Raw genomic sequence first — 20,512 nt, forward strand, 5'->3', positions numbered from 1 at the left:
TACATAATTAGACTCTAGTATTCCATAATAATCTCTATAATTTCAGCTCTAAAGGACACCTTTTCTTTTATTTACATCGTTTTATTTTTTAAAGCAATTTTAAACCGGAAGTATTTTCCTCGGTAATTCTTTCTACCTGCCATGGTTAACATAACGTCTTTTTCCGCCGCAAGAGTCAGGTGTGGTTGTCCCTTGTTGCTATCCGTCCGTATCGTACGAACTAGCCTCCTGCTTAGAAATGGCTGAAGCTCCCCCACGGCCCTGCCGGTTTTTTTGTCACCGGTGTTCCGCAGAAATCAGCCCGCGTCTACCGGTAAGGCCCCATATACCTCCTCAACTATTGAGAAATTATATTTGTGTGGTTGTATGTGTTTGTTGCGTACAACCAGTCAAATAGACCCAATGCTGCTGTTTAGCTGCGCTAGTTAGCTAGCCCCATAGACAACAACGGTCCAGAGTGACAGTGAAGTGGTTGTAATTTTGTTGGTGGTACACTCACGTTTACTCTTGTGTTTTTTAAACACATCATTTCAGCTATATGGTGGTATTGTTAAGATCATCTAGATCCCACTCATAACAGCTGAACATATTTGTAGCGTTTTACTTTAGCATATTGCTAGCTAACAGAAGTAAGTGGAGATTCACTTTCTAAATCACATCTTACAGGACGTTTTGGTTTCGATGTTATGATGTTCAGGCTGGTATAAAACACGTTTCATTTAAATGTCTTTCACATAAGTCTTGCTCTATGTTTATTGTGGTTGTCCCGCAAATATAAGTACATTTTTCACAATAGCTGCCCTATCTAGTCTCAGTCAGTCAGTATTGCTGCTGTAGTAGTAACACAGCCATTCATGCGAAGCTTCTTGAATGTTACAGTAACAGTATCTTTATTGGCAGTAAGTCAGCTGTTTACCTGTGTGACAGCACAATGTCACCATATTGTGTTTATTAATTAGAAGTGCTCACAATGTGTTATTAACAGCATGTAACTTAATGTATTGTCAGTGAGTCATCTGGAAATGTTGCCATCATTCTCAACCTCAACATAGACATTGTCTGCACTTCACAGAGACACATGTTTATAGGAAAGTATGTATTTGACGTGTTTTGAATATAATATAATCAGTTGCCATTTTATTATCTTATGTGTTCACCTACATACAACTACTGCAGTCTAATACAAGATATTTCCAAGTGTATAGTATAGTATAGTATTTTGGGGCGTCATTACTGCCAAATACTGAAACATATTTTTACTATTTTGTCAACCCCATTTATATCAGTTACGGTAGATTAAATATTATAAACACCTCTCAGTATAACAACATACAATTCATAAGCAGCACACAGATTCTTTAAAATGACCATGAAGTTGAATTAGCACTTCTCTAACTGTTATAACCCTAATAAGGATAGCCTTTTATGCTGAGCTGTTGAATAAAGGTGCACGTTTAGGCTAGTTCTATCTAATAACAGTTATGTTGTATACATTCCTAATATTTACATTTGTATTTTGTATTTTCACGTTAGGACTACACCTGTCCACGCTGTGATTCAGGTTTCATTGAGGAGCTTTCTGAGGAAAGAAGGTATGGCTGATAATCGTATGTCTCACGAATTCGATTAGTATAAAGTATATTTCTGAGTCTTAGTGTTGTACTTTCTTCCCCACTCCTCATCTGTGTTTGTGCAGTACTGATAATGGGTCCGCATCCACGTCCTCCAGCAGCGATCAGAACCGCCCAGCCTTTGAGGTCAGTGTGAGTTGTTGAATCAGCTGGTCCAGGATACATAATCGCCCTGCACTGTGTTTTGACATTGCCTCTGTCTTCTCTTCTAGAGCATGGATCACCAACAATTGTTCACATTCCCCTCTGGGTACGGTCCGTTTGCACTTGGGATTTTCGATGAAAACTTCGACCTTCGAACGCGGCTACCCACAGAGGACAACAGAGAGACAGAAAACAGGAGGGAAAGGGAAATGGCATCGCGGCAACGATACAGTGCACGGCAACCGCGGGGTCGACATGTTCCTCGAAGACAGGGTACGCGCCATGAAGGAGTGCCCACATTAGAGGGGTGAGACTTTTTCAGCAGTAGTGTGTGTTGAAGGTTGTTTTGGGACTAGGGAGAATACAGGAAAACATTAGCTGCTAATGTGTAATGCGTACTTTATATGTTATGTAAAAAACTTAGATTAAACACCATTATTTCCAGTTTTAGAATATGGTGACATTATACGTTTTAGATGAATGTCTAGGAGAAGGAGAACCTTCCTTAACAACAGTTATGTTATTCTTCGTAGTACTGTATTAGCCTATTATCTAGTATTACCATTTTAAAAACAAATAACTACTATTCTTATTAAGAACAAATGGCAGATATCCAGTAGTACCATTTGTATAGAGTATTAATGTATTATTATGATCGTAAAACTATTAATAGATAGTTAGATACAGAGATGTTCCATATGTGCAATTTAGATAAGAAGACAATTGGAATTTCTTCAGGTGTTGAAAGTGTTGTTTTTTTCCGGTTACAGGATTATTCAGCAGTTAGTAAATGGAATAATAGCACCTACAGCCATGCCAAATATGGGGATGGGACCATGGTAAGTGTAACTCTCAGTAACTTTGATGCACTTTAGTTAACTTGTTTTATATTACTGATTTAAAAAGAAAAAATATATATATCTGTAGTTCACTACTTCCTTGTTTTGCAGGGGTATGCTACATTCTAATCCAATGGATTACGCGTGGGGAGCCAATGGACTTGATGCTATCATTACACAGGTATAAAAAGGGTTTTGTACAATTTTTTTGATATGTTTTTTGTCATGACAGTGGAGAAAATACTGAATATCAGTTTGGCGGCAACAGTGTCTGAAAAACATTTTCAAGAGCCCCCAAAATAGTGCTATTTATAATATCATACTTATTATTTGAATACATAGTATATTTTCTATTATGAATTGTTTTAAAGCAACGTACAAAATCCAAAGTCCTGAAAGTGATGTTTTCCTTTTTAACAAAGTAGCCTTTTTTAATGGAGTATATCTGGATAATATTCTGATGGCACAAAAAGTTGGGCTTTTATGGGCCCAAATGTGACTGTAGATCAAAGTTTCTGAAGAATTGTCTTTTAAATTAGACATAACAGTATGTTAGGTTGATATTGATATATTTTTTTGATAGTGGATATCTAAAAGTTGTCATTTACAGAACAGCCTTGTTGTCATGCAGTTGATTTCACATCCATTGCTTTTTTCCCTTGTAGTTATTGAACCAGTTTGAAAACACGGGCCCGCCTCCTGCAGACAGGGAACGGATAAAGAGTTTACCCACAGTGACCATCACAGAGGAACATGTGGGTAAGTCCACGTCTCTCTCTCTCTCTTACAATTACTCGCTCATGTGCTGTGTCCACATTCCTTTCCTACCTTATTTAGACAAGCTAAGTAAATTAACTTCACAATGGCACGTATTGCTAAATGCAGATCGCTGTGAGGATGGTGCAATAATAATAGCCAAAAAGAGGACGTGGAACACTGGCATTTATCTTCCTTAATCGTAACCTTTTAGTCTGAAGGGGAGGGACAATTAAACTTAAAGTGGACCTATCATGCTATATTTGAACAATATATTCTAGGGCCATACCTATATAAAGTATATAAATATAGTTTTTTTCCTTCAAAATACCAAACAGATCCTGCATTTTAGCCATGCCTCATTTCGCTCTATTTGCTCTTTCCAGCCCTGTTTTTGCAGGGGCTGATTCTGTGACGTAGCTTTAATGCAAATGAGCTGCAGCTGACCACGCCCCCCTGAAAGAGAGGGGAGTGTGCTTTGAGATCAGCTGCTGGGCTGTCAGAAGAGGGGGAGCAAAAGAGATCTCCGTCCTCCGTGTTTTATTCTTATATGATTATATAGAGTCATTATTAATTTGTTTTAAAGCTCAATAAATAACAAAGAAGACCTTTGACCGGCACTTTTCTAATTTTGTCCAGAAGATTTAAACTTTAACGGACATGTTGACTGGTGAAAAAAAAACTAACTGAAACTCTGCCGCACGGTCCCCTCGTTCGTTGGGTGTTTGTCATCTGCTGGTGGACTACCGGAGCGAATTACAGCGCTTGCCTCGACGGGGAGGGATTGCATTGAATTACAGCAGCAGGAGGAGCAAACGCTTGCCTCGGGGAGGGAGAAAAAGAGCCACAGCGGAGAATAAACAGAAGGGCAACCATGCGAGGGAAGTCTTCTTCGCTGCTTTTGTGGCAGACTACAGCGCCACTTACAGGCCTGGCATATGTACTACAGCGTCTCCAGCGCTTTCGAGCGGCAATGGCCGGCCGTGGCCCAACCTCTCATTCCCCTGATAGGTGGAGAGTTGGCCATATAGGCGGAGCTCCTCGTTCCTGACGTCAGAGAATTTTCAAATCTGTATCAGTCTGTATCAGATCCGTTGCAGCCCCGTTTTTAGAGATTTGGGTATGGAGGAAAAGAGAGAGGGTTGTGCTTTCTGACACTTGGTGAGTTCCCTGACACACCGGGGACACATAAGGCGCATTCACACCGTAGTACTTTTCCCACAAAGGTTCATGAGAACTTAGTTCATGAGAACTCTTTAGTTCTCATGAACTAAGTACAGATCGCGTTCACACCGGAATAAGTCCCTGGGGGAGGATTAGGCAAATGAAGCCGCTGACGTCACTTCTTCTTCTTCTTCTTCTTCTTCTGCTTTGGGTTTACTGGCAGGCCGCAAACCACTTCACAGCGTATACTGCCGCCCAAAGTCCCCGGCCGGAAGTCCCGGGAGTTGGGGACTGGCTTCAGTAGAAGCTGCTGGGAGTCCCAGCAGCTTCTACTGAAGCCTTCCAAGTAAATCGCCAGAACGCCGACACCTCCTCATCTCCACCGCTCCCATGTTTTATTTTGTGTTGCCATAAATTAGTCTCTCTGCGTTTCTGCGCTGGGCTAATGCTAATAATGCTAATGCGAGGATAATAAAATGGCGGCTTCACAAAACTTTTTGGGAGTTTTACGGGGCGTGGGCGCCCAGCCAATCAGACATAGGAACCTTTTTCTCCCACGAAAGTCCCTGCTCTCTAGCAGGGACGGAAAAGGGGGTGAAAAGGTTCTCATTAACTAATTTTAGTTCCGGCTCTTTTTGGTGTGAACGCAACATTTCGGAACTATATCGGAACTAAAGTGGGAAAAGTACTGCGGTGTGAACGCGCCTATTTTCATGTATAAAAGACGTACAAAAGTGCATTTTTCATGATAGGTCCCCTTTAAGAAAGCTGTAAACACTGCACTCAGTTTTTTACAATTGTCAAGTGAGCAAACGAGCCGGCAGATATTTAACTGCGGGCCAGCATCGTGGTTTAGACAATCAACACGGATACCCTGCATTACCCTGTCGAAATGCAAACTCTACCCACGCAAGTACAAAGTGCACACAATGTACTACATGGAAGTGTACAGAAGTATCCAAATTGATACACAGTAATTATATCTCAACCATCCTGCAACGGCAACAGCTTTTTTGACCAATCTGCCAGAACGAAACCGAAAAATTCTCCCTATGATCAGTGTGGTTCTTCGTATTGGACTGGCACAGGCTGTCAGCTTTTCAATAACGGTATTTTCTCTATAACGAGAACAAGGCTTCGTTGCATATCATTATCCCAACAGACAGACTAAAGTGGGAAGACTTCTGCATTTATTTATATTTATATGTGTAGTTCTTCTTGTGAGTGCTTCTGAAGAACTTGAATTGAATCTTTGCAACACTGCCTGAAGTCAGATACACAGAGCCAGTGTGACCAATTCTTTCGATGGCCTTTATCTCACACGGACAGACCGATGACATGTGGTTTTCTGTTTGTGCAGGTGCTTGTTTAGAGTGCCCTGTGTGCAAAGAAGACTACAGCGTGGAGGAGAATGTTAGACAGCTGCCTTGCAATCATCTGTTTCACAATGCCTGTATAGTGCCATGGCTGGAACAGGTACGTGCATCCCCAACATTTGTATCAGACATTTATCTTTTGTTTGGTATCAGCTACTTCCAGCTATAAAGCCACATTTGTGTGAGATAGTTTGTTTATTATAACCGTTGTGCTTTGTGAAAACATCTGACGCTTTTCTCAACGTGCTGCAGTGTGAGCAAGTAAACCGCAGGGCGACTCAAATAAACAGCAGCCTGCATTTTCTGTTAAATGTATTTATAGTGACAGTATGCAAAAAAAGCAGCAATGCTTTGGGTTAAACAAACTGATGCGTCACCTCCAGTTTTAAACATACCTCTGGTGAATCCCCTGAGTGATGTTGTATTGTTACAAAAATACATTCAAAACGCTTAGAAACATTTTACTCTTATAAAATAAAACACTACGATAACACTTTATGAAATTGGCAAAGAAAAGCTTGGATACAGGGTTGTATTTTTCTTATGTATGTAGGAGAATTTAGTATATATTTTTTGTATCCAAATATACCATGTTCCTTCGTATTGAAACATCTAAAGTCTCATTAATCCTTTTTTTCCACAGCATGATACCTGTCCTGTCTGCAGGAAGAGTCTAAGTGGACAGAACACGGCCACAGACCCACCCGGGTTATCAGGAATGAACTTCTCTCCTTCATCCTCCTCCTCTTCCTCCCCTAGCTCTCCTAACAATGAGAATGCTGCCAGAAACTCTTAGATTTTCCACCGTCACCACACATCTGAAAACCTCACAAATGAAGCCAAGCGAGACCCAGCGGCTCCGAGCTGAGACCAGGACAGTGGTCCGTCTCATCCCTAGGGGACGATGTGAGTCGAGTTGAACTCTGAATCTGTTGCAGACTTTAAGTCATCATTCCTCCCCCTGTGCTGAACGGACGCCCGGTCCAGAGCCTGCTGCTATTGTTTCCGAGTATTTGAGGAGGTGGGACGGGGTGATGTGGAGGGAGGATCCAGAAAGGCTGTCACCATAACAATAAGAACTGGAGCAGAGTTTGAGCCAGCAGCTTTTTGACGGAGACTTGTCGAGTCTGGGGCACATTTTTTATTCAAAAGACAGAATGCAACTTTTTTTAAAGCCTGTGGTGGTGCCGAGTGCGTAGATGTGTAGATAGAGAATTTGATATAATTGGTCAGCTGCTGTACAGCTCGTGGATCAAACTGAAACTTTGTGGAAAGGAAGCTGAGTGATGCACTTTTTTTAAAATTATTTGCACCTTTTTTTTCTTTTACACACAATTGTGTCTGATGGTGGGAATGTAGATTTGGGTAAACTACTGAACAAAAGAAAAAATGTCTGCAGTGAAAAAAAAAAGGTTGTTTTTATTCTGGTATATTTTTTATTAGAGCTTGATCGAGTGTGTTTGGTGCAAAGGTTAAGATCCACACAGCTCTACAGTGGACAAGTTGTTCTTGCAAACAAAAAAACGAATCAAGCTCATTTATTTATTTAACCCTTGCCGAAGACCCATATTGAGCAACATCAAACAACTGTATAAAAAGGCATGGGAACATCTTACCTCTTTGAAACTGGCCAAATGTGTTCCACTAAGTGTTTAAATTTGATTTACTGATTTTTCGTACAGTCACAATAAAGTGGTAAAACAAGCAAATCCTTCAAGTTTCTCCTGATAATGAATGGTTTTTAAAATGTCATCATCAAATGTTGCAACAGGAGGTTTAATGTTACACTTTTAATAATACTTAAATATCAACAAAACACGTTTTTCAAACTTCCACAGGGCATATACCTTTTTATAGGCACTATCAGTTCTTTTTTGGCTATTCTGTTGACAGAAATGTAAAACCAATGTTGATAAAATGCCTCAAGGGTCTTCATACCTCTGTGGAACTCGGCAGCATGCCGGATGTCAGACATTTACAAAAAGGAATTATTCTAAAAAATAAACTAACAGGTTGTGGCTGAGTCACCCAACCAGAGGATTTTATATTCTAATAAATACAAGTTACAAATAAATCTGTATTCCTGATGGTACCAACCTTACCAGAGCATATTGGTGTGACTTTGCCTTCCACTGCAAACACATTAAAGCTGCTATTGGTTGGATAACTAAATAAGGGTGAAAGAACAGAGGCCCTGATTGAAAATGCTGATTTAAATGGTACAGTACCCTATTTTTTTGCTTTACTTTAAAAAATAAATAAACCGTAGTGTTTACTATATGGGCTTTTCTGGTTCCTGTACTACTACAACATGTTTCTGGGCCTTTCATACCACCACCACTTGCATACTTGTCTGGCGTCTGTTCAACACTCCTTTTTATTTTATTGCCATTTCAACAGATCGCTGTCTTCTTTGTCTCTGGCTTTTTTTGAGAGCGTCACACCGCTGCATCGAACCAGCAGGAAATTAAAGTGAACTTTGGTGCAGCTGCAGCATTGTCTAATGAAGTGGAGGGAGGCTGGCAGAGAGAGCAGGGGAGGGGGAGAGCGGTGACGCGTATGACTTCTCAGCAGTGATGTCAAAAGGTATGAAACATGCAGGGAGGAAATGTTACTCTAACTTTAATTTGCAGCAGTGATAATATGTAGATTCAATGATTGGCACCAGTTATATAGTCATGCTGATTTGATAAGCAGGCCTTTGCAAGCTATCCTTCATATGAGGCCAAAATTAGACTCAACCAGAACAAAGAAAATAGGCTAACTACTCTGTCTCTCCTCAAGTGACAAAGCACTGGATTGTCACGGCCCATTTCCCTATGTGTTGCTCTGCAGCTCAAACATGCATTCAAGCTATCTTAGTGTAATTCTAAATAATGGAAATGTTATTAATGCACTGCACTTGCGGAAGACATTTTTATGCCATGCAATTTACACCCGAGAAAAACACATTCATCTGACTGCAGCAGCATTCACCTGCAGTGCATGCACTACATGAGCACCTCTGCTGTTCTTGGTGACCTTTGTTACAGGTACTTGCACGGATTGTGCAGTAGGTGACTTGAATAGCTAATTGACCCATCCTCAGTTCTCTCCCTTTTATACAAAGATCGAGGACACATAGCACAACTACAGTACAAATTGTAGTTGTGCATTGTGTACTTTCAATTAAAAAACATTTTAGATTCGTGTGCATAGCTCCAGGGGGAATAAATGAAATAACTCAAAAATAGAAGGGGGACAGTGTGTTCCCTCAGGTGCATAAAGCCAACAACAAGATCAGGCACATTTGAGACGACAAGTTGGACAGTATCTTACCTTTTCATCAAGATATTGACGTTATCTGTTTAAATTGTTCCTGTTTCTGTTTATTCAGTATTTAACTTGATTTCTGTTGTTTCAGGGTCACCTAACGTTGAATATTGTTATTCTCCTGTGCCTCCTTTATGTGGCCGCTAGGATGCACTAAGCACCAGCCATGGCTAACACCAGTTCAGTGAGGTTGTCATTGAAAGCACCTTTAAAACATATGACATCATTGGAGTTTTCATGAACACGTGGTAATGAAACTGCTGATGTTAGTTTGTACCCTAATTGACAACATATTGAGCATGTATTTCAGTGTGGCTATGCATTTAGAAAATAGTTACTTGAGGCAAACCAAGCTTCGGGTCATCATGACAGAGAGGCCTCAGTCGGAGGCAGCTTGAGTGGAATTAGCAGGAGAATATGCTAATTTAATTTAATGATATTTGACACGCAGTCAAAGGACTCACTTAGTGTGAAGCTTGAGCATCTGTGACACGACTAGTGAAAGTAAAAGCGCAGTAGTTTGCAAAGAAGTCACGTCCACCCCTCCCATGCCCCTCTCTCCTTTCTCTCTCCCTCTCTGCTTCTCTCCATCTCCCCTCCATCTCTGATTGGTTTTCTCCAGAGATAATTGGAGGCAACATTTGATATGCTCAATGTGATGGACAGGAATGAGGTTTCACCGGCTTCTGATGCCACCATGAAAAAGAAGGAGGTGGACGGCAGTGGACGCAGCCACATCAGCGCACCAAAGGCTGCCGCGTCAAAATGCACAAGGAGCACCAGCAGCCAGAACTGCATGGACTCCGGCTCTCCTGTCGCACCCAGCGCTAAGCAGATCGGCGGGGCCAGCAACATCGTGATGGACGAGGCGGAGGACGGGGAAGAGGAGTCCAAGTTCCAGCATCCGCGGTTGCGCCGAGCTGGGGGGAGCGGCAGCGGCGGAGGTGGAGGAGGAGGAGGAGGAGGAGGAGGAGGCGGCAGTATCAGGATGAAGAACTTTACGCCAGGAGGGGGAGCCGCGTCCTCGGGTTCCAGGAGAAACTCAAACAAGGAGCCCTGCCACACGCACACAGAGGAAGCTCCTGCCGCTCCACGGCCCACCTCTGCCTCCAGAGCTACGGCGACCCAGACACCCATTCCGGGCGATGCTGCCCAGCGCGGTGAGACCAGCAGAGCATCTGGGGCGGGGGCGTCGGCGGCAGCGGTCGCGTTAGAGGTTTTGAGCGCGGCAGCAAGTGATGGTTGCAAAAGCGTCGCTGCAAATTCCAGCATGAAATGCAACAAAAACGGAGAATGCAGGAGGGACTCGGGTACCGGGAGCCTGCGCTCAATCATCTCCAAGCAGGAGAGGCAGACAGGAGGGTCGGGGAGGGCCGAGGACGGAGGGAGCGCCAAACGAGGAGCCCGTAACTCGACCACCGCCAGCATGGACGGCTCGATCACACCAGGCGGGTCCATGACCGGGGGGCACGGAGGAGACAGCGTCAACCCCGGCTCTACCCCAGTGTCCAGCGGTTTGCCCGAGAAAAAAGACTCCAGGGTGTCCTTCTCTAACGCACCGAGCCGGAAAGCCTCGTCCTCGCTGCACGGCCCGACTCAGACCCAGACCCAGCAGCCCAGGAACTCTGTCACTTTCCAGAAGCTGGAGGATGGACCCCCAATCGTGCCGGCCGAGGACTCGGAGCCTGAGGACAGCCAAGCCAGCTTCATGCAGCGGCAGTTTAGTAGTATGCTGCAGCCTGGAGTTAACAAATTCTCCTTACGCTTGTATGGTAGTCAAAAAGCAGTGGAGAGAGAGCAGGAGAGGGTAAAATCAGCTGGAAATTGGATTATCCACCCTTACAGCGATTTCAGGTAAGAGCTGGGGCTGCCATTGGTTGCACGTTGAATGTCATGAGGGGCCGTATGGGTCCCCATTGTCATCTACAAATAACTTACTGAGTCCCCACGGTGGGAAAACACATGCGTGGTTAATGTAAAAGGCTGCTTCATTTTTATTTCATCCCCTCTGATTGAATCTTTAGAGATTTGAATCGATGCATTACAACGTGCTGCCAATAATCCCCCAAACAACCTGTTGTCAGGCAAACGGACTTGAGCAAAGAGTGTCCTCTCAAGGTTGTAAACAAATCAACAAGATGCTCAACAAGCCCGGCCTGCTAACACATCTAGACTTTTTGTTGAAGCACGCTTACGTTTAACAAAGAGGACAACGCTTATTGGGGCTTATTAAAAATGCCATTATTTTTTTCGAAGATCTGGTTAAAATGTGCAGTAGTATAATATGCTATCATCTGCGACAAGAGGCGTGCTGAAAGGAAATAGGCTATGTGTGTGTGTGTGTATGTGTTTGGTGTGTGCGATGCACTCAGTAATGGAATGTCACCTTGAGCCAAGTGTGCGAAAACCTCAAGCATGCATCACTGGAGACATAACCGCCTGCACGGCTCCCCTGATCCTGCATTTAATACATGTTATATGTTAAGGCTCAAACATCGATAAGATATCCATCATCTATTTGGTCTTAACAATATTTAAAGACATAGATATGAGCCACGAAGGCTCCTCGTGACTCGGGCTTGATGAATTAGCTTATAATCATTTTCTCGACATGTATCAGTGGCTAAATTGTATTAAGGTCAGAAAATGTGAAAGTTTTCCCCTAGTATGGGCTGTGTGGTTTCAGCACCACAAGGAGGGGATAGCTCCCGAATAATTTGGAGTCGTCTTGCGCATCTGAACGCTACCTTTAACCCCCCCTCGTCCCCCTTAAAAGCGACATTCATGTTTGGCCTATTTCGATCACATTACGCCGACCAGTACTAAAGCCTAAACTTCAGACAGATGTTTTATTTAACGACAGGTGGACACATTTCTTTACCATGCTAGCTCACACACAGTCTGTATCTCCCCCTAAGTACTGCATAGTTAAAGTTGCTTCAAATATTATCATGGGATGGTTATTATTATTGTTGTGAAGTGGAACAGCTTGTTGCATAAGTCGCAGTGTAATGACTCAGCGCTGCACCTGTCCTGCAGAGCTTCCTGTGACGGGCTCAGACATCTCTTAATTCTGTCTACCCCATCCACCAAACTGCCCCATCAAAGATGGCAGATGGTTAGACTGTTGCCTTCTTGGTATCCATACAACTCTAAGACATTAAACATAATGTTCTGTTGGTCCTGATTGACAGCTCAAGTCACTGATGTTTCAGTACAACACTAGAGCAGTTTCTAATTGATGAGACGCCTAATTTGATCTGCTATAGAAAATGTCAGAATAGGACTTCTCTTTGGAGTCTCTGAGAGCATGGCTGTAAATCAGGGTTAAAACAAAAAGTAAAACTGCAGTTACTTGGATCTTATCTGTGTTTTACTTTAGTTTGTTTATATGAGGTCTAATTGACTCTAAACATGAGTCACCGTGAGGAACAATAGACCTTTACATTGTAAAAATATGGAATATTGTAATATTTTATCAAGTGTGCCAGCTCAGTCTGTTGAAAAAGGATGAATTATCGTTTCCAGTCTTTTCTGCATAAGGTCAGAATAAATGAAAAAAGACAAAAATCATAAGGAACATTGTTGCAATAATAGTTTCCTTTAATTGTGTAAAGCTAGACTATAGTGCAGTATTTGTAAGTCAGGCCAATGTGAGTGATACGAAAGGAGGTTGAATGTGTCTTCCATCATTTGAACCCTAAAAAGTATAGGTATAGAAATAAACTTAATCAGCCAGGAGCCGAGACAATTATAGGAGTGGTTTATTTGCATTAAAATAATATGTGTGGTAAAAGCAGGTTCATCTCATTATTCTCTGAATGTTTAGGCATGCAAAGGGAAGACTTAGTACTTCGTTTACTCTTTCCCATCTTCAGTTAGTAAGTCTCTTGTGCCTATCGGCTTTCCACAGCAACTCTCATTCTTATCTGACTCTATTTTTGTCTTTTCCCCCTCCCCCTTTTCCCCCTCAACACATACACACTCAAATACATGTTAACACACTGTCATGCACACACCACAACGTCACACACCTGCTAGGTTCTACTGGGATTTCACAATGCTGCTGTTTATGGGGTGCAACCTGATCATCATCCCCGTCGGCATCACCTTCTTCAAGGACGAGACCACGACGCCCTGGATCATCTTCAACGTGGTCTCCGACACCTTCTTCCTTATGGACCTGGTGCTAAACTTTCGCACTGGAATCATCATTGAAGACAATTCAGACATCATTTTGGACCCTGAAACCATTAAGAAAAAGTACTTAAAAACGTGGTTCATTGTAGACTTTGTGTCCTCCATCCCAGTGGATTACATATTCCTCATAGTGGAGAAAGGGATCGACGCGGAGGTGTACAAGACTGCTCGGGCCCTGAGGATCGTCCGCTTTACCAAGATCCTAAGTCTTCTGAGGCTGTTGAGGCTCTCTAGATTAATACGCTACATTCACCAATGGGAAGAGGTAAGAGGATTCACGAGTGTCCCTCAGTACATATTATATCAACTCTTAGGCACAAAACCCAATGTAGTCTGTGATAAAAGGTCACTGGTTTGCCTCCAATATGCTGATGTTGGCTTGCGATCAAAGAAACAGTCTGCCTGCTCTCCTCCGCCTGCACGCTCCATATTAATGTTCTCACCTGCCACCTGGTGAGAAATGTAAAATGTCAGCAGGATGTTTGAGCTTTAACAAACTTTGCATTCTAATTACTGTTATTGTCACACAAACCCCCCACTTACCCTCTGTGTCTCTGTCTGACCTGGTAGTCCCACAGGCAACGCCAGGCGGTCTAATAAGCAGCCTATTACCAGGGCAAACGCACTTAATCAATTAAGGTGCCAGAGGAAGAGCAGGTGATGATAATATGCAGCACTAGGGGGCTGTTGAATGCGATTATGTATGTCAGTAATTGTTCATTTAAAAGGATCGGATAGGTTAAGCTGGTATTTCCTCAGAGGCCTGACAGATTTTGGATGTGAAGATGGGTGCAGTTGCTAGGTAGTCCCCTCTTCCAGTAAACTGAACTCAATGACACAATCCTGCACTTTCTGGCCACTCAGCTTTGATTTACTTTCTGAAGGATGCACTTTGTTGGGGCTCTGCTCCAAGTTCTCCATTGGACTCCCCTTTCTATAATGAAAGGGAGCTGCCTGGGAGACAGGAAGTCCAACAATGTCACAAGATCACTCGACTTTAAGTTTATGCCAGTATTGGCAGCCTGGTGCTGGCATTTTGCAGTGGTGAGCAGTGCAGAGGGGCTCGGCTGCAAACTTGACCTTTGGATAATTGGATTTCTGAAGATATGATGGGATACACACACACACACACACACACACACACACACACACACACACACACACACACACACACACACACACACACACACACACACACACACACACACACACACACACACACACACACACACACACACACACACACACACACACACACACACACACACACACACACACACACACACACACACACACACACACACACAGTGGTGCATGATGGGAAGTGATACTTGCCATGCATGGAGAATGAGGGGAGATGGGGTGAAGAGTGAGACACTGACACAAAGGAAACGACCAGTTCCAAAGCCCAGTCTGTTGGGCATTATATGTCATCGTTTATTTTGAAATCAAATAATCTCAGCCCTTAGCTCTTTTAGTTCCTGTAACAGTATGAGCTGTCCGTGGTGCTGAACATCACCATTAGCCGGCACAACAGGACCATGTGCATCACAGTTCCTCTCATCCAACCTGTGGATGATATGACAAATGACTGTAGTTGGTCAGTTGTTAATTGATATCAACTGACAGAGAAAACCCCATAAAGGTTAAAGTGACATTTAGAAAGATCAGCACATGTGATTCATGTCCAGTCTCATCCCTCATCCCTCCCATCACAGAGCATCACTTATCTCTCTGCTACACCAAGTTAGAAATGACCCATTTAACAGACCTTCTTACAGTGAAAAGTTTGTCATTTCTTCCGATCTTGACCTAATAAAGATTAGCATGCAGACGTAAAGCACCAACAACGGGAGGTTTGTCCGTCAGTCAGGTGATAGATGATTGGCCTAAGTGTCTGTCCAGTGACTCACTATGATTGATGTGTGAGACGACATAGGCTCACAGTTGTTAAGGATCATGATGGTCCCTGTCCATCACTCTGTGTGAATGTGTGTATGTGAGCGGGTTGGCATGCCTGTCTGTGTTGTTGGTGTATCAGTGTGCCTGCGGGCTTGCGTGAGTGTGTTGTGTGTGTGACTGGACTCTGTGTTCATGTCTGAGCCTCTGATTGATGTCGTGTGTCTCTGTGTAACAAATGCTCCTGCTGCGTTTGATGTGGGACTGAAGTGAACTTGTCTCCCCTGCTCATTAATCTAATTTGGTATAATCCAGGAGTTTAGTGGGAAGCCATTGACAAAGTTGAAAAATGAACGCCATATTATATGAGTTCATGAAGATGCTTTTTGGTAGGGACTGTATCTATTTAAATATGTATTAATTAAATTATTATAACTGTCACAAAACCTTATATCCACTTGGGATTGATAAAGTAGTTTGAAAAGTTCCACAAAGTAAAAAAGATCCAAGGAACTTTCCAAAGCAAAGTTCACACTTGTAGCTGCTCTGCAGGAGTTGTTCAACCTTTGCCGGAAGAATTCCATGGCTCTTCCTTTTTTTCTATCTCCACATGTCTCAGCACAATGTAACCCTCACTTCCTGTCTTGTTGTCTACAGATCTTCCACATGACCTATGACCTGGCTAGTGCGGTGATGCGGATCTTTAACCTGATTGGTATGATGCTGCTGTTGTGTCACTGGGACGGCTGCCTACAGTTCTTGGTCCCCATGCTGCAGGACTTCCCCTCAGACTGCTGGGTGTCCCTCAACAAGATGGAGGTATGTAATGGGGAACCGTGTCTGCGCATACCAAGTTGCACATATCCCCCCCAGAACTGGATCAGCATCTTTTATTCTGCGTTGATTAGCAAAGAGCTAACGTTGGTCACACAATATTGATTGAAGTTGATCAGGAAATATAGTCTGAACGTCAATCAATATTTTTGGACCATGATAAACTCTTTCTCTTGGAGGAAAGCCTCAAATCTCTAAGTGAACTTTTGCACCAGAAAACATTGGTTTTATTTCCCTTTCAACTCCTTTCCTGGCACAAAAATAAATCTGTTGCGTTGTTAAGCATCTTGTACTATTGGAGGAATTTGGGTCATACTCAAAGATGGACATTTAATAATTTGAAACAAAACTAAGAGTCTACAGCCACACAAAGCAGCTCTTTGGAGAGCACAGTGGTGGTTTGAGCTAAATGCTAACAGCATCATGCTCGTAATGATAATGCTAATATACTGATGTTAATCTGCTATAATGTCTTCGACGTCCTCTGTCTTAGTTTGGTGTGTTAGCTTCTAACTTGATCTATTTAGCACTACACCTCATTAGGGCAGCCTTCTTGGGTATATTCAAACATATTGGACAAATTAAATTGAGACATGAATATAGTGCAACATGAAAAGCCAGGAGAACATCAAAGTCTTATATCGATAGGAGATTGGTGATTAGTGTTCATATATCAAAGTAGGCTTCATCCTCAAGGGAGCAACACAGTCTGAACAAAATGTCCTTGCCACCTAAGCAACAGTAGTTAAGATATAGTATTTATACATTATTATTCAGTCTGAACCAAGGTTGTGGACCCACATTTACACTCCTAGTGTCATGCTGCTGTCTAAAGTGAAGGGTCCTCTAGGTTAGCGGCAATAGTGTAATTGACATCAATACGGTCCACGTTTTAAAACAGCACACTGCACTATTCAGGGAGCTATTATTATCCTAGTTATTGTTGCAATTTGCAATTACTGATACAGGAGGAAAAGACAGCATTACTTAACTCAAGAAAATGACTCATATCCATGCCCTCTGCAGCCGATCTGAAAATAATGAGAAAGCTGTGAAAAAGAAACCAGAGATTTAAGCACCTCTGGATCCCTCCGTGGCTCCTCTTCAACATGGTGGGCTGATGACAGGAAAGATAAAAGAGGAAAACGGAGGGATGGGGGATATGGCCCAGCAGCTGGTCTCTTTGTTGCCATGTCTCTCTCCGAGAGATAAAAGCTGCTTGTTTATAGGTCCTGTCTGTGAGCCCAGCCGTTCACTGAGTGAGGGGAGACCACACTAACCCAGACATGAGGCACAGGTCCAAATGGGGTTTTACAAAGATTGGGTCCCGCTTCTCTACATTCATCCAGCCTGCCATAACAACTTTATTTCCTGGATGGCAGCAGTGGCTGTTGTTTTTTATTGCTTTACAAAAGTAATTACTGTTTGAACAAGTTAATGTGGGGAGGAGGATGAATGTCCCCCCTCTCATGTCTGTCAACGGCCTTTTGCTTTAGGTGTCAGACACAGACACACTGCCATGTTTATGGTACTATTATGTAGAGCTGGACAGTATTGACAAAACCATATATTATACAATTGATTCAGGATCTCAGCATCAATAATAATAATAATAATAAAATGTTGGGTTTGATGAATGGTGCTTTCATGGGATATTTAATCAAAATTAACTGATGGGGAAATATAATATATAAACATGAACTATAAGAAGGCAGAACAGGAGGAGGCATCTGCTATTTATATAATTCAGCCAACATTACTTTTGTGTTATCTTTAAAATAATAAAACATACATTTCAACTTGTGTACTATAATTTAACAATACTCAGGATGCAGACGTTAAGAGATTTTATCCACAGCAGGTGTGTCCACTCTCCCCGAGGCTGACTCTTAACAATGTCCAAACCAGTCTTTGATGTAAAACATCCACTGGGTGCCCTCTGCTGAAATACACCCACAAAACAACTCTGAATGCAAAGCACAAACTGACTCATACATCAATGTTTTTTCATTTAAAAGAAAAAGGTAATACTAGCAACATTCTTTCCTCAGTCAATCCACAACAAATGATAATAATAATGATTGATAATCTCTCAAATCGTTTCAGCCTTTTTCCAAAAATGTCTTAGCTCCACCTTTACATTCAAATACACATCTGGTTTTGGTAGGTTGGTCAGACAAAATAATCCAATTTAAGATGCATATTTTGTGCATTGATACATGAATCAAGACATTAAACAAAGGCTATATGTTGGATATCAAATATGCAGCTTTGATCTTAAACTATTAATGGTATTTTATTTCACTTGTAAGAATTACATAATCAGTGCTGACTTATCACAACCTAAACTCCACGACTACTTAATTGATCTGCTTTAATAAACTAACATGTCTCATCAGAAGACAACCTTGTGCAGTGTGCAGAGTTTGAAGTCCTGGATGATGGAGTTTGGGGCCGACAGGAAACTGCTTTCTTTCTCTGTACACTCAAAGACAGCCCGTCTCCAGAGAGCCCTCACTCTGAGGCGAAGGGGCCGCTCTGGCATGGTACAGGCTGCCTACAGCCACCTGAGACCGCCCTCCTATTGAGCGGCTGACAACTTGTAACATTAGCCATTGTGTTGCAGCAGGCCATCCATCACGCCTCGCACCCTACAGTGGCTCTGGTGGTGAGGGACCCAGAGGCAGGACCCATGGAGTGCGTTGAGGACACTGTGTAACTCTGGATGACATCCTCCAACCAGTAATTGGGTTCAGCCGAACTTGTAATATCTCAGGGAGCAAAGGCTGTTTTTGCAGTGCACCCATTCATTTCATTTAGATTATATTTAGCATTAGCTTAACGCAGCTTTGTCAGTTCATCTCCAGTGCAGTTTGGTGGCAGAGCCTCACTGCATCATTGAAGACGACTGTATAATAATACTGACAGCAGTGCTAACTTACAGACACAGGGTGTATATTTTCAACCCTGTAATGCCATCAGCGGGAGGGGGCTTTGCATTACAGTGGTCTGCTACCTCGAAGAAGATAAGCTGGTAATTGCTACATATGTGTTAAATCACTTTATTTACTTACTGCACCTACTTTAACCAAACAGTATTACAGGTCTGCTGCTGGACGGTGCAAATTGGATTACTCACTCGGCCTGTAACAGCATATGCACATGAAAAGTGAAAGCTGTTGTCTAACCTCAGTAATAGGTGGTGTTTGTTTTCTGGGTGAGGAGAGAAAAGGATGTGATTATCTCAGTCCCAGAGGAACGCAGGTGTTTCCATTGTGCTGAAGCCAAGCAATGCTACTATATCACACTCAAGAAGAAGTAAAGTCACTGTAATTAAACATATTTTAGGGTATTGTATCGAGAACTACTCAATAAAATGCTGCTTCGAAGACAGGTAAATACATTTGGCATTCTGACTGAGATCATTTCATTTAGAAACTAAACCATCTCAACTTAATTGAGACTATAAAAGTCATCATCAAATCTTAGTGAGAAATCTTCTTTAAAGATTGCTTTAAGATCTTAAATGCAAACTCAATTGTTCATAATTTGCACACTGTCGGCTTAAAAGTGATTATAGACTTGAAAAAACATATATGGAACATATTCTACACATAAAGGTTATTTCAGTCATGGTCATAATCATTTTCTGTTGCTCTACAGGAGCTTTGTAAAGTAAAAAGAAAACTCTAAATGCCACACGTCTGGGCTTAGAATAACATATTCCTGAAAGCCTGTGTTAGAAACTGGGGTCGTGGAGTTTGAAAAGACGTGGGCATTTACAGATAATTTAAGCTTTTAAGTTGCATTATACAACAAAATATTCTATATGTTCTTTGAACTTGCTATTAGAAGCTAAAAGTCGACATCAGATGCAAATAATTCATTTTTGCTTCTAACAGTCAACCCAATTTGACTGGAGTTCCCCTTCAGAAATATAATTAATAATGTAAGTGTCTCTGTCACTGTAGGAGAGTACTTGTAAAAGGTTTGTTTAACTTGGGAATGCTGAACACCTCCATCTACACATGCAGGTATTAAAGCAGTACAACAGCTAAAATACTGGAAGTAGGGGGAAACAGCTAGTCTGGGAGTGTACTAAGTAAGAAAACAGGTTTACATGTTTTCTGTTTAATCCATAGACAAACAGAAATGTAAAAACAAGTTATGATTTGACGTGCCAATTATAGCCAGGCAAGCTGTCTCCCTTTGCTTCCAGTCCTGCTAAGCTAAGCAAGCTGACTAACTCCGGCTCCATACTTATCGCACAGACGTGTGGTATCAGTCCTATCATGTCGGCAACAAAGCTAATTAGTTTAACTATAAACAATGTGAATTAGAGTTTCATTGAATGAAA

At 42.2% G+C, this 20,512-nt stretch overlaps 2 protein-coding genes across 2 annotated transcripts in view; both read left to right on the forward strand.

Annotated features, from left to right (window-relative positions):
• The first annotated feature begins 172 nt into the window (after positions 1 to 172).
• rnf126 (ring finger protein 126) lies at positions 173 to 7,619 on the forward strand. The gene is made up of 9 exons (XM_034196037.1): positions 173 to 313; positions 1,534 to 1,592; positions 1,697 to 1,757; positions 1,844 to 2,082; positions 2,546 to 2,614; positions 2,726 to 2,795; positions 3,280 to 3,373; positions 5,895 to 6,010; positions 6,554 to 7,619. The coding sequence occupies exons 1-9, from the start codon at positions 239 to 241 to the stop codon at positions 6,704 to 6,706; spliced, it is 936 nt and encodes a 311-aa protein (XP_034051928.1). The 5' UTR covers positions 173 to 238; the 3' UTR covers positions 6,707 to 7,619.
• A 2,249-nt stretch (positions 7,620 to 9,868) lies between these two features.
• The window catches only part of LOC117532649 (potassium/sodium hyperpolarization-activated cyclic nucleotide-gated channel 2-like), a 30,855-nt gene continuing 20,211 nt past the window's right edge, over positions 9,869 to 20,512 (forward strand). The window contains exons 1-3 of the mRNA XM_034196036.1: positions 9,869 to 11,076; positions 13,264 to 13,687; positions 15,979 to 16,140. Coding sequence (XP_034051927.1) covers positions 9,869 to 11,076; positions 13,264 to 13,687; positions 15,979 to 16,140 — 1,794 coding nt within the window. The remainder of the gene's footprint in view (positions 11,077 to 13,263; positions 13,688 to 15,978; positions 16,141 to 20,512) is intronic.

This window comes from Gymnodraco acuticeps, unplaced genomic scaffold, assembly GCF_902827175.1.
Source record: "Gymnodraco acuticeps unplaced genomic scaffold, fGymAcu1.1, whole genome shotgun sequence".
NCBI classification, from domain to species: Eukaryota; Metazoa; Chordata; class Actinopteri; order Perciformes; family Bathydraconidae; genus Gymnodraco; species Gymnodraco acuticeps.